The sequence below is a fragment of the Lagenorhynchus albirostris genome, chromosome X (assembly GCF_949774975.1).
Source record: "Lagenorhynchus albirostris chromosome X, mLagAlb1.1, whole genome shotgun sequence".
In the NCBI taxonomy this organism is placed as follows: Eukaryota; Metazoa; Chordata; class Mammalia; order Artiodactyla; family Delphinidae; genus Lagenorhynchus; species Lagenorhynchus albirostris.
This window is the reverse complement of record NC_083116.1, coordinates 20613161-20626945: the sequence shown is the minus strand read 5'-3', so window position 1 is coordinate 20626945 and position 13785 is coordinate 20613161. Positions and strand designations below refer to the sequence as shown.

At 39.4% G+C, this 13785-nt stretch overlaps 1 protein-coding gene across 1 annotated transcript in view; it reads left to right on the top strand.

Moving 5' to 3' along the window:
* OCRL (OCRL inositol polyphosphate-5-phosphatase) overlaps positions 1-13785 on the top strand; it is a 56196-nt gene that overhangs the window by 8048 nt on the left and 34363 nt on the right. The window contains exon 4 of the mRNA XM_060137831.1: positions 659-694. Within this exon, the coding sequence (XP_059993814.1) occupies positions 659-694 (36 nt within the window). The remainder of the gene's footprint in view (positions 1-658; positions 695-13785) is intronic.

Below are 13785 nucleotides of genomic sequence, written 5' to 3'. Positions count from 1 at the left end.
GAGGTAAGGAAGGAAGTCCAGGTGAGCCATAGAGAGGAAAGAGGACTCTGAACTTGGAGACTGTTCTTTGGCCCATTTTATACTTCCGTGTTGGGTGTGGTAAGCCTTGGATCCACAAGTGTTAATGGTAGACTGAAGATAAAGAACTTCAAGTATTCTCTGCTCCTGTATGGGACAAAGGTGGAGGTAATGAGGTCCCTGGGAAATTTTCAGAGACTAGATTTGAGTTAAGAAGGTAATTCACCTTTAGGCCTTTGGGGTCACTTTCTCGGCTTTTTATAAGAATTATCTAAGTGATACAGTTAGATTATATTAAGTTAGTGTGTTATAGTTGAGGGGAATTAAACACCTTCACTTGGATTAACATGTTATATTCCCTACTATTGTCATTGCTTGATTTGCTTTGAGGCATTCCATGTGGTTACTTGTTCAGTTAATTTTTCTTTTAGTTGAATTGCACATAGTCTTTAGAACATAGTGCTGTTAAAATCCCCTTTAAAAATGCTAAACAAAAAAGCAAAGGATTTTTATAATGTGTTCTAAAACCTAGGAGTGGTGATTGAGAGAAGTAGTTATTTAGTTAGGTGTATACTTCTTTTGGTTGAAATGAATGGTTTTCTCTTCCCTGATTCTGTTCTTTCTTCTTTTCCTTCAGAAGCAGAAGAAACTCTTTTGATTGACATAGCTTCAAACAGTGAGTATCTTTCTGAATGGAGTTGATTTTCATTCAACAAATATTTACTTGAATACCTACTGTATTTAAGACACCTTTTTTGCACAACTTTTATCTTACCATTTTATCCTGTATTCTCCATTTTCTTAAGGCAGCCATACAAATTAGCATTACCTCCCAAAAACATTTAGCCTAAGCTTAAGTAAAAGCAGGTGGCTGGCAAGAATCTTTAAAAAGTTGAAAATATGATCTGCTTTTCTAATGCTGAACTTCTTTGAACTACCAGTATTGTTGCTATCAGTTAAGTCATTACTGTGGAATTGAAAATTGTAGGAGGGGCCAGAAAGTGTTTAAAGCACATAAGGTTTATGAGTGTTTTTTTCAACTGCTGTTATGTTTTAAGCTTTTCTCCCCCCCATCCATTTTTTATTTTTGCATGTTAAATCATAATGTTTTCCTTTGTTTGTTATATTATTTGGGGAGACTACAGAGTCCCTCTTGTACCAGGGATACCTTTTTTTTTTCTTAAAATAATTTTGGTCTTTTATTTAAGCCCATCCTCTCAAGGCATTTCTTTATCAGCGAGAACATGGTCTTCCTTCTCACTGTTTCTGTTCTCTCATTTTTATATGTTTGAAGCAAATCATCACTGACTTTCTGTGCAAGCTGTTCTCCATTTATCATCTAAAATTGTACTCTGTTAACATAGGGAGGAGAAAATGGGCACTTGAAAGCTACTGTATCTACTCTGTTTGCTGTGGGAAAGAGTATATGACCACATGAATCTAAATCAAATGGGTTACCTTATCTCTTGGCTGAGTCCTTGGATGAGTGGGGCTTGGCCCTTAGCTTGGGACTATCAGTTTATACATAATTTTGCTTAGACACAGTCCCTGTCCTTGGCACTATTATTTTGTATTGCGAAGTTTAGATAGACTTTTTCTGGTTTGGGTTTATTAATTCTTTCTTTTGGTCATAGATTTTGGAAGTCTTAAGGGTTGATCCTGAAAGGCTGAGCACTTCCAGCTTCTAGCTTCTACTGCAGATATCCAAGAGAGCAAATAACTTAATATCTATGTCTTATTGTACAGAAAAGGCAGAAGGCAAGAACAGCACTAATAAAGCAAAATTTGAGCAAAGTTTGTTCAGCAGTGACTGACATTGCTGCTGAAATTAGATACCTAAATGTCCTGTTCTTAGTGTGGAAATAGGTATTTGATCCAAAGCTGAAAAGTTAAACTGAGCTGTGCCTTTACAGGTAATACATCCTCATTATGTACAATTTGGAAAATTCAGAAAAGTTTGGAGTATCAAATTAAAATTATGCTCCTGAGACTTAGAGATCACCACTGTAATTAACATTTTTATGTATCTCCTTCCAGTCTTTTATTTATATTTTTACATAGTTGGAATCCTCATATGTAGTTTTTATCCTGCATTTTCATTTAACAGTATATTGTGACCTTTTCTCATGTCATTTAAAATTATTTAAAAACATGATTTTTCTTCTTTTTTTTTAGTATTAGTTATTTTATTTGTTTGTTTGGTTTTTTATACTGCAGGTTCTTATTAGTCATCAATTTTATACACATCAGTGTCAAGCCCAATCACCCAATTCAGCACACCACCATCCCCACCCCACCGCGGTTTTCCCCCGTTGGTGTCCATACGTCCATTCTCTACATCTGTATCTCAACTTCTGCCTTGCAAATCGATTCATCTGTACCATGTTTCTAGGTTCCACATACATGCATTAATATACGATATTTGTTTTTTGCTTTCTGACTTACTTCACCCTGTATGACAGTCTCTAGATCCGTCCACGTCTCAACAAATGACTCAATTTTGTTCCTTTTTATGGCTGAGTAATAGTCCATTGTATATATGTACAACAACTTCTTTATCCATTCGTCTGTCGATGGGCATTTAGGTTGCTTCCATGACCTGGCTATTGTAAATAGTGCTGCAATGAACATTGCGGTGCATGTGTCTTTTTGAATTATGGTTTTCTCTGGGTATATGCCCAGTAGTGGGATTGCTGGATCACATGGTCATTCTATTTTTAGTTTTTTAAGGAACCTCCATACTGTTCTCCATAGTGGCTGTATCAATTTACATTCCCACCAAGAGTGCAAGAGGGTTCCCTTTTCTCCACACCCTCTCCAGCATTTGTTGTTTGTAGATTTTCTGATGATGCCCATTCTAACTGGTGTGAGATGATACCTCATTGTAGTTTTGATTTGCATTTCTCTAATAATTAGTGATGTTGAGCAGCTTTTCATGTGCTTCTTGGCCATCTGTATGTCTTCTTTGGAGAAATGTCTATTTAGGTCTTCTGCCCATTTTGGATTGGGTTGTTTGTTTTTTTACTATTGAACTGCATTAGCTGTTTATATATTTTGGAGATTAATCCTTTGTCCATTGATTCGTTTGCAAATATTTTCTCCCATTCTGAGGGTTATCTTTTAGTCTTGTTTATGGTTTCCTTTGCTGTGCAAAAGCTTTGAAGTTTCATTAGGTCCCATTTATTTATTTTTGTTTTTATTTCCATTACTCTAGGAGGTGGACCAAAAAAAATGTTGCTGTGATTTATGTCAAAGAGTGTTCTTCCTCTGTTTTCCTCTAAGAGTTTTATAGTGTCTGTTCTTACATTTAGGTCTCTAATCCATTTTGAGTTTATTTTTGTGTATGGTGTTAGGGAGTGTTATAATTTCATTCTTTTACATGTAGCTGTCATGTTTTCCCAGTACCACTTAGTGAAGAGACTGTCTTTTCTCCATTGTATATCCTTGCCTCCTTTGTCATAGATTAGTTGACCATAGGTGTGTGGATTTATCTCTGGGATTTCTATCCTGTTCCATTGATCTATATTTCTGTTTTTGTGCCAGTACCATATTGTCTTGATTACTGTAGCTTTGTAGTATAGTCTGAAGTCAGGGAGTCTGATTCCTCCAGCTCCGTTTTTTTCCCTCAAGACTACTTTTGCTATTCAGGGTCTTTTGTGTCTCCATACAAATTTTAAGATGATTTGTTTTAGTTCCGTAAAAAATGCCATTGGTAATTTGATAGGGATTGCATTGAATCTGTAGATTCCTTTGGGTAGTATAGTCATTTTCGCAATATTGATTCTTCCAATCCAAGAACATGGTATATCTCTCCATCTGTTGGTATCATCTTTAAGTTCTTTCATCAGTGTCTTATAGTTTTCTGCATACAGGTCTTTTGTCTCCCTAGGTAGGTTTATTCCTAGGTGTTTTATTCTTTTTGTTGCAATGGTAAATGGGAGTGTTGCCATAATTTCTCTTTCAGATTTTTCATCATTAGTGTATAGGAATGCAAGAGATTTCTGTGCATTAATTTTGTATCCTGCAACTTTACCAAATTCATTGATTAGCTCTAGTAGTTTTCTGGTGGCATTTTTAGGATTCTCTATGTATAGTATCATGCCATCTGCAACCAGTGACAGTTTTACTTCTTTTCCAATTTGTATTCCTTTTATTTCTTTTTCTTCTCTGATTGCCGTGGCTAGGACTTCCAAAACTATGTTGAATAATAGTGGTGAGAGTGGACATCCTTGTCTCGTTCCTGATCTTAGAGGAAATGCTTTCAGTTTTTCACCATTGAGAATGATGTTCGCTGTGGGTTTGTCGTATATGGGCTTTATTATGTTGAGGTAGGTTCCCTCTATGCCCACTTTCTGGAGAGTTTTTATCATAAATGGGTGTTGAATTTTGTCAAAAGCTTTTCCTGCATCTATTGAGATGATCATGGTCTTTATTCTTCAGTTTGTTAGTATGGTGTATCACATTGATTGATTTGCATATATTGAAGAATCCTTGCATCCCTGGAATAAATCCCACTTGATCGTGGTGTATGATCCTTTTAAAGTGTTGTTGGATTCTGTTTGCTAGTATTTTGTTGAGGATTTTTGCATCTATATTCAGCAGTGATATTGGTCTGTAATTTTCTTTTTTTGTAGGATCTTTGTCTGGTTTTGGTATCAGGGTGATGGTGGCCTCATAGAATGAGTTTGGGAGTGTTCCTTCCTCTGCAGTTTTTTGGAAGAGTTTGAGAAGGATGGGTGTTACCTCTTCTCTAAATGTTTGATAGAATTCACCTGTGAAGCCATCTGGTCCTGGACTTTTGTTTATTGGAAGATTTTTAATCACAGTTTCAACTTCATTACTTGTGATTGGTCTGCTCATATTTTCTGTTTCTTCCTGGTTCAGTCTTGGAAGGTTATACCTTTCTAAGAATTTGTCCATTTCTTCCAGGTTGTCCATTTTATTGGCATAGAGTTGCTTGTAGTAGTCTCTTAGGACGCTTTGTATTTCTGCGGTGTCTGTTGTAACTTCTCCTTTTTCCTTTCTAATTTTATTGATTGGAGTCCTCCCTCTTTTTCTTGATGAGTCTGGCTAATGGTTTATCAAGTTTGTTTATCTTCTCAAAGAAACAGCTTTTAGTTTTATTGATCTTTGCTATTGTTTTCTTTGTTTCTATTTCATTTATTTCTGCTCTGATCTTTATGATTTCTTTCCTTCTGCTAACTCTGGGTTTTGTTTGTTCTTCTTTCTGTAGTTCCTTTAGGTGTGAGTTTAGATTGTTTACTTGAGATTTTTCTTGTTTCTTGAGGTAGGCTTGTATAGCTATAAAATTCCCTCTTAGAACTGCTTTTGCTGTATCCCATAGGTTTTGGATTGTCGTGTTTTCATTGTCATTTGTCTCTAGGTAGGTTTTGATTTCCTCTTTGATTTCTTCAGTGATCTCTTGGTCATTTAGTAACGTATTGTTTAGCCTCCATGTGTTTGTGTTTTTTACGGTTTTTCCCCTGTAATTCATTTCTAGTCTCATAGCTTTGTGGTCAGAAAAGATGCTTGATATGATTTCAATTTTCTTAAATTTACTGAGGCTTGATTTGTGACCCAAGATGTGATCTATCCAGGAGAATGTTCCGTGCGCACTTGAGAAGAAAGTGTAATCTGCTGTTTTTGGATGGAATGTCCTATAAATATCAATTAAATCTATCTGGTCTATTGTGTCATTTAAAGCTTGTGTTTCGTTATTAATTTTCTGTTTGGATGATCTGTCCATTGGTGTAAGTGAGGTGTTCAAGTCCCCCACTATTATTGTGTTACTGTCAATTTCCTCTTTTATAGCTGTTAGCAGTTGCCTTATGTATTGCGGTGCTCCTGTGTTGGGTGCATATATATTTATAATTGTTATATCTTCTTCTTGGATTGATACCTTGACCATTACATAGTGTTCTTCCTTGTCTCTTGTAACATTCTTTATTTTAAAGTCTATTTTATCCGATATGAGTATTGCTACTCCAGCTTTCTTTTGATTTCCATTTGCATGGAATATCTTTTTCCAACCCCTCACTTTCAGCCTGTATGTTTCTCTAGGTCTGAAGTGAGTCTCTTATAGACAGCATATATATGGGTCTTGTTTTTGTATCCATTCAGTGAGTCTGTGTCTTTGGGTTGGAGCATTTAATCCATTCACGTTTAAGGTAATTATCAATATGTATGTTCCTATGACCATTTTCTTAATTGTTTTGGGTTTGTTTTTGTAGGTCCCTTTCTTCTCTTGTGTTTCCCACTTAGAGAAGTTCCTTTAGCATTTGTTGTAGAGCTGGTTTGGTGGTGCTGAATTCTCTTAGCTTTTGCTTGTCTGTAAAGCTTTTGATTTCTCCATCGAATCTGAATGAGATCCTTGCCGGGTAGAGTAATCTTGGTTGTAGGTTCTTCCCTTTCATTGCTTTAAGTATATCATGCCGCTCCCTTCTGGCTTGTAGAGTTTCTGCAGAGAAATCAGCCGTTAACCTTATGGGAGTTCCCTTGTATGTTATTTGTCGTTTTTCCCTTGCGCTTTGACTAATTTTTCTTTGTCTTTAATTTTTGCCAATTTGATTACTATGTGTTTCTGTGTGTTTCTCTTTGGGTTTATCCTGTATTGGACTCGCTGCATTTCCTGGACCTGGGTGGCCATTTCCTTTCCCATGTTAGGGAAGTTTTCGGCTATAATCTCTTCAAATATTTTCTCGGGTCCTTTCTCTCTCTCTTCTCCTTCTGGGACCCCTATAATGCGAATGTTCTTGCGTCTCATGTTGTCTTAGAGGTCTCTTAGGCTGTCTTCATTTCTTTTCATTCTTTTTTCTTTAGTCTGTTTTGCAGCAGTGAATTCCACCATTCTGTCTTTCCGGTCACTTATCCGTTCTTCTGCCTCAGTTATTCTGCTATTGATTCCTTCTAGTGTAGCTTTCATCTCAGTTATTGTGGTGTTCATCTCTGGTCTTTAATTCTTCTAGATGTTTGTTCTTTTATTCTTCTAAGTCTTTGTTAAACATTTCTTGCATCTTCTCCATCTTTGCCTCCATTCTTTTTCCGAGGTCCTGGATCATCTTCACTATCATTATTCTGAATTCTTTTTCTGGAAGGTTGCCTATCTCCACTTCATTTAGTTGTTTTTCTGGGGTTTTATATTGTTCCTTCATCTGGTATATAGCCCTCTGCCTTTTCATCTTGTCTGTCTTCCTGTGAATGTGGTTTTTGTTCCACAGGCTGCAGGATTGTAGTTCTTCTTGCTTCTGCTGTCTGCCGTCTGGTGGATGAGGCTATCTAAGAGGCTTGATGGGAGGGACTGGTGGTGGGTAGAGCTGACTGTTGCTCTGGTGGGCAGAGCTCAGTAAAACTTTAATCCACTTGACTGTTGATGGGTGGGGCTGGGTTCCCTCCCTGTTGGTTGTTTGGCCTGAGGCAACCCAGCACTGGAGCCTACCTGGGCTCTTTGGTGGGGCTAATGACAGATTCTGGGAGGGCTCACACCAACGAGTACTTCCTAGTACTTCTGCTTCCAGTGTCCTTGTCCCCACGGTGAAACAGAGCCACCCCCCGCCTCTGCAGGAGACCCTCCAACACTAGCAGGTAGGTCTGGTTCAGTACCCCCCGGGGTCACTGCTCCTTCCCCTGGGTCCCGATGCGCACACTACTTTGTGTGTGCCCTCCAAGAGTGGAGTCTCTGTTTCCCCCAGTCCTGTCGAAGTCCTGCAGTCAAATCCCACTAGGCTTCAAAGTCTGATTCTCTAGGAATTCCTCCTCCCATTGCCGGACCCCCAGGTTGGGAAGCCTGACATGGGGCTCAGAACCTTCACTCCGGTGGGTGGACTTCTGTGGTATGATTGTTCGCCAGTCTGTGAGTCACCCACCCACCAGTTATGGGATTTGATTTTACTGTGATTGTGCCCCTCCTACCGTCTCATTGTGGCTTCTCCTTTGTCTTTGGATGTGGGGTATCTTTTTTGGTGAGTTCCAGTGTCTTCCTGTCGATGATTGTCTGGCAGCTAGTTGTGATTCTGGTGTTCCCGCAAGAGGGAGTGAGAGCTCGTCCTTCTACTCCGCCATCTTGTTTCCTCCAAAAACATGATTTTTAATGGCTAATATTTCACCATAGATATGCACCAAATTTTATTAAATTAACTCCTTTATAAAATTAAGTCACAAAAAAAAAAATTAAGTCACTGTCAAGGAACATGGTATATCTATCTCTACTTACTCAGTTTCTCTTTATATCTCTCAGTAACATTTTGTGGTTTCTTCATAGCTATCATACATTTGTAGGTTAACTGTTTTTTGATGGATTTTATTTGTTTGCTGCTATTGTCAGTGGAACCTTTTTTCTCTTATCTTCTAATTGCTTATTACTAGTATACAGAGCAGCTGTTGAATTTTAGATATTTACCTTTTATCCAGCCACTTTACAGAAATTTGTTTTTATTTTGGGGGGGCTGTTTATTTTCTTTTTTGGTTTTGATAGACAGCCCTAGTCATCTGCAAGTAGTAGTTTTGTCTCTTTCTAGTAGCTATAACTATTAGTTTTGCTTCATGTCTCATTACACCAACAAGAATTTGGAGATCAACGTTAAATAATGATGATGATTTATGTTTAGGTCCTGGTTTCAGTGAGAATGCCTCAAGTGGTGCTTCACTGTTGAGGATGTTGTTGCCTGTTGATTTGATAGGGTTTTTTAAAACCATGTTAAGAAACTGCATTTATTTCAAGTTTGTGTGGTTTTTAAAATGGTGAATGTATATTGAATTTTATCAAACGTCTTTTGTATTTATAGAGATAGTTATATTGTTCTTCCTTATTTGACCTGTTGATGGACTGTATTACACTAATTCCCTAATATTAAACCCTCTTTTATTCATTATTCAACAAATATTTGTCGAGTGCCTTCTATTTGCCAGGCACTATTCTAAGTGCTGCACAATCAGTAGAGAACAGCATAGGTAAGGTTGCTCCTCCAGCCTTGGTTCTTGCTTCTGTGCTGTTTGATGCTAGTGTCACGTAGATGCCTATAACCCATTAATGCATTCCATAAACATGTGAATACCTTTCATGTGCCAGGCGCTGTGTTCTGGGGATATAGCAGAAAGCAATGTAGTCATGGTACTTCATGAAACTTAGTGAAGGAAACAGAATTTAAACTGATAAGGTATAGTCGTATCATTGCAGGGGGGTTTTTTGGTTTGTTTTGGTGGGGTTATTTTGGCCACACCGTGTGGTTTGTGGGATTTCAGTTTCCTGACCAGGGATCAAACCCAGGCCCTCTGCAGTGGAAGCCCAGGATCCTAATCACTGGACTGCCAGGGAATTGCCCATAATTGCAGTTTTGATAAATGCTATCAAGGAGAAATACAGAGAGTTTATAAGAGTGCTAACTAAATGCAACTAACTAAATTAGGCAGGGTACTCAGGGAAGGCCTCTTTGAAGAAGTGACATTTAAATTGAGACCAGAGGGGAGAAGTAAGAGACAGGTGAAAATGGGGAAGAGTATTCCAGGTAAAAGGAACTGCATGTGAAAAGGCCCCAATTTGGGAAGTAGTTTGACACTTTCTTTGAAATGAAAGAAGGCCAGGATGCCTGAAAGAAGGCTCAGGCACAAGGTAGGACAGGCTAGGACCAGATCCAGTAGGGTCTCGTAAGCCATGATAAGGAATCTGGACTTACAGATTTCTAAAAATTGAAAGAATATGAAGGATTTTATGCCTATGTTTGGGTGCCAGTTAGGAGCCTCCTTCAGTAGTTTAAGCTAGAGAGTAAGAATGGAGAGAAGTGGACAGATCTGATAAATGTTTTTGGAGGTTAAATCAACAGAGGTTGGTGTGGGTGCAGGGGGTGAGCAGAAGTGTCAAGGATGAATCCGAGATTTCTGGCATGAATGTGGATGGTGGTACCATTTGCAGAAATAAGAACGTTGCAGGAGGAATGAGTTTTCCTGGGGTAGGGGTCACGAATTCAGTTTTAGCTATGTTTACTTTGAGATTTCTTTGAGACATCTGAGTGTAGGTGATAAATTGGCAGTTGAATGTATGCATCTGAAGCTCAGAAGTAAAGTCTGGGTCTCTAGCACATAGAGGGTATTTGAAACCATGAGAGATGATGTGACTGTATATAGAGCTGTGCTCTCAGATACCATAGCCACTAGTCATATGTGCCTATTTAAATTAGTTAGAACGAAATTAGAAAATCAGTTTCTCAGTTCCTCAGCACTCCTCAAGTACTCCTTAGCCACATGGGGTCATTGGCTACCATATTGGACAGTGCAGTTAAAGAACGTGTCCATCATCACAGAAAGTCCTATTGGACAGTGCTGATACACAGTGAGAAAAAGGTTTAAGATTGAACTCACTCTACTTTTTAAAGTTCAGATAGAGGAGGAGATGCTTCAAAGGGCACTTAAAATTAGTGACCAAAGAGAGAGATAAACTAGATGAGCATGGTGTCATAGAAGCCTTTGGAAGAGACTGTTTCAAGGAGGGGTCAAGTGTTGATTTCTGCTGCTAGGTCTGATAAGATGACTGAAGAGTATCCATTGGATTTAGCACTATGGAGATCATTGGTGACCTTAACAAAGCAATTTCAGAGGGGTGGTAGGAGCCAAAGTCATATTGGAGTGGATTAAAGAGAGAAATGGCAGGTGAGCAGGTAGCAACTGTGTGTCTTTTAAAGCTTGACTGCAAAGGGGGAATGTAGAGGTAGACCGGAGTTGGAGGAAGATATGGGGTCCAGGAAGGTTTTTTGTTTTTTAAATGAGGAGGATTTAGAACATGATTTATTTTAATGCTGATGAGAAGGAGCCTGTGTGAGGAAGAGGTTAAAGCTACGTGGGGGAGGTGTCTAGAGAATGACTGTGAGATTCCTGAGAGAACCTGAGGGGTTGCAATTCAAAAAGAAGATGGCCTTTGATAGGAGGACTCCTCCTTCGTGCATCAGAAGAGAAAGGAGAAGATGAGTACAGATACAGGTAGGTTTCCATGTGATGGCTTCCGTTTCCTCTGAAGTATGAGGTAAAGCTCATAAAGTATGAAGAAGAGAGCTTGAGAAGAGGGGGATCCAAAGATTGAGGATAAATGAGAAGGTGTGAATAGTGGTTCCAAATAGTAGTGGGAGACAAGTGGACTATGGAAACTTAGATTGCTTCCTATCATATAGGGCCCCGTTGAGGTTAGCAGTCAATTTATAATGGTGTGTGTGTGTGTGTGTGTGTGTGTGTGTGTGTGTGTGTGTACGCGCACGTGTGTATGTATGTGTGTGCGTGTGCGTGTACGTATGTGTGTGCGCGTGTGTGTGCGCGTGTGTGTGTGTGTGTGGTTTTACTCCCTCAGACGTAAGTACAGAGAAGGCGGTTAGTTTGATTTCTGAGGGTTGGGAGTTAGCCAGATAGGTGTTAGCCAAAACAGAGTGAGAGTGGTAAGGCAGTTCTGGGTTTTTGCAACAGAGTGAAACGATGGCATCTGTTTGATAAAAAGGGAAGTGAAAGCAGGAGGAAGTGAATGGATACTGAGAAAGTGGAGGGATCAGTGCGCTGGAGGTTCCCATAAGAGCAGGTAAGCTGGAAGGAGTAACAGTTCAGAGTGGGATATTTGAATTAGAGATTTATGAGGTGATGGTGTTTCTGTGATGAAAGGTCCAGGGTAGAACTGAGGCAGCCCCAGTAGGGACTGAGGGAGTAGGTGGCTGAGGTGGAGGGGCAAGGTCATTGGATGAGGAAGTTGAAGGTGTTGACTGAGCTTTCTGTGCTAATTTTTCAGGGACGCAAAGTTAAAGCAGGGCTGTGAGTGGAGAGGAAGTCTTAATCAGGCCTGGATTTGGAAGTTTCTGGGAAGTTGGTACATGATTCCATGGAGGAGGGAAGGGAAGAAGCTGGCATAGCCCAGTGGGTGAGCCTCAAAGGAGAAGGGATTTTTCATGAGGGAGGAGGAGAGGGAATGGTCTGGAGATGGCATTAGGACAAATAAGGACATCAGTCTTAAATTACATAGGGTGTGAAAGGCTATAAATAGCCTCTAGTTCAGAGGGCCGCAGCGGGAGCTAGTCTCAGGGCCCAGCCAGTTTGCAGGTGACTCTGATTTTCAGTCTGGATGCACTAGACCACCTGGAGGAGTGTTTTAGAAACTCCCAGTGCCTGGGCTTCACCCCCAGAGATTCTGTTTTCTTGGCCTGGGATGGGGCCCCAAGTGGCAGTATTTCCTAAAAGCGCCTCTGGTAATTCTAATGCACGCTTAGTTGAGAACTACTGAGAGATGCAGGGAGTATTCAGAGGAGAAATTGAAGATAGAGGAGTGTTTGCTGATCACAAAGAGGCCAGAGGGGCTGGAAGGGAGGAGAGTAGAAGGTTGCGTGGTGGGGGTAATTTGTCCTCTTTCCCATGCAACGTGGTGAGAGAGCATCTAGTGTTACTTTGTAAGCAATTTCTGGAATCTTTTGTCCATTAAATGGGTCAGTTTATTTTTTATATTTGCTAAAATATATCTTTCAAGGATTGTGGGACAGAGAGAATATGTGTTCTTGTTCTAAGTCTGTATCAGGTAGGAACTGCTCTTTTTAAATTTTTTTCTACTTTTAATATAAATTATCTGAGAAAGAGAGGACTACTTGTGCCCTGAAGGAGGTTTTCCCATCGTATCTTCAAGGCTGCTCTAATTGACAGTCCTTATTCATGCCCCCTCTTTTTTTCTCCACCTTACAGTGGCACCCCCGTTAATTTTCTTATTGCTGGTCCTCTTGGGTGCCTTCTTTTTCATTTTTTCCTCTATGTTTATCTCTTTTATTCTGATCACTAAATATCTGTGAATACAGAAACTTAAAGAAATGCAAAGAAAGAGTCAAAGGTTCAGAAGTGGATTTCTACCATAAGAAACTAGGATTTTCATTTTATTTTCTCACCTCTTTGTTATTTACAAGTGTGAAAGAGTCCAGTTTGGGAGTCATTAAATGCCTTCTGTCTGTGAAGTCTGATGTCATTGTTATCAATAAAGTGACCGATGAGCCCGGTTTGCCTGGGACTTTCCCGGTCTTAGCTTTGGAAGTCTTGAGTCCTGAGAAGCCCCTCTGTCCCAAACAACCCTGGGAGACCATTGAGAGTGTTGTGTTGGATAACCGGTATGTGCAGCCTGCCTCTTGCCCTGAAGGAGCTTATCGTTTCCAGGGCCATGAGAAAGCAATAAATGTAATAAATCAGTTAAAATAAGAATGTAAACAAGGACATGGGTTTCCTGGGTCACCATATCCAGACAGTTGATGGTAAATAGAGGGCATTAGAAAAGGGGAGACAGTATGTTATATACATAAGAAACTAAAGTCCCAGATAACTTTGCTTCTAATTATACTGTTTTCCAACTGACTGTACTTGAACCAGACCACTCCTGGACATGGGTCATTATATTGTTTTTGTGAGTTTATTCAAGACATACATTTTTCAGTTGAGGTAAATGAGGTATAGATGCTTCTTTTCAGAATAATTCAAACCAATCCCATTATGCTTTTTTTTTAATTAGCTTATAAATTCAATTGCCTGGGTACAGTCTGTACCTAGGAACAAACCATCATATTTCCTTTTTTCCCTTCACACTTCAGAGACTCTTACTATATGATTTGGATTTGAAGTGGTAGGAATTTCCAGCTAGGAGATGGGAGGAGGGTGGTTGAGGAATTGATCTTCTGCTAGATTTTGGAGGTTCCTACAGTGACATTTGAGCAATATATCAGAAAGTAGGAAACTGTGATTTCAGTACATACCATATCACTATATTGGGCTGCTCACTTA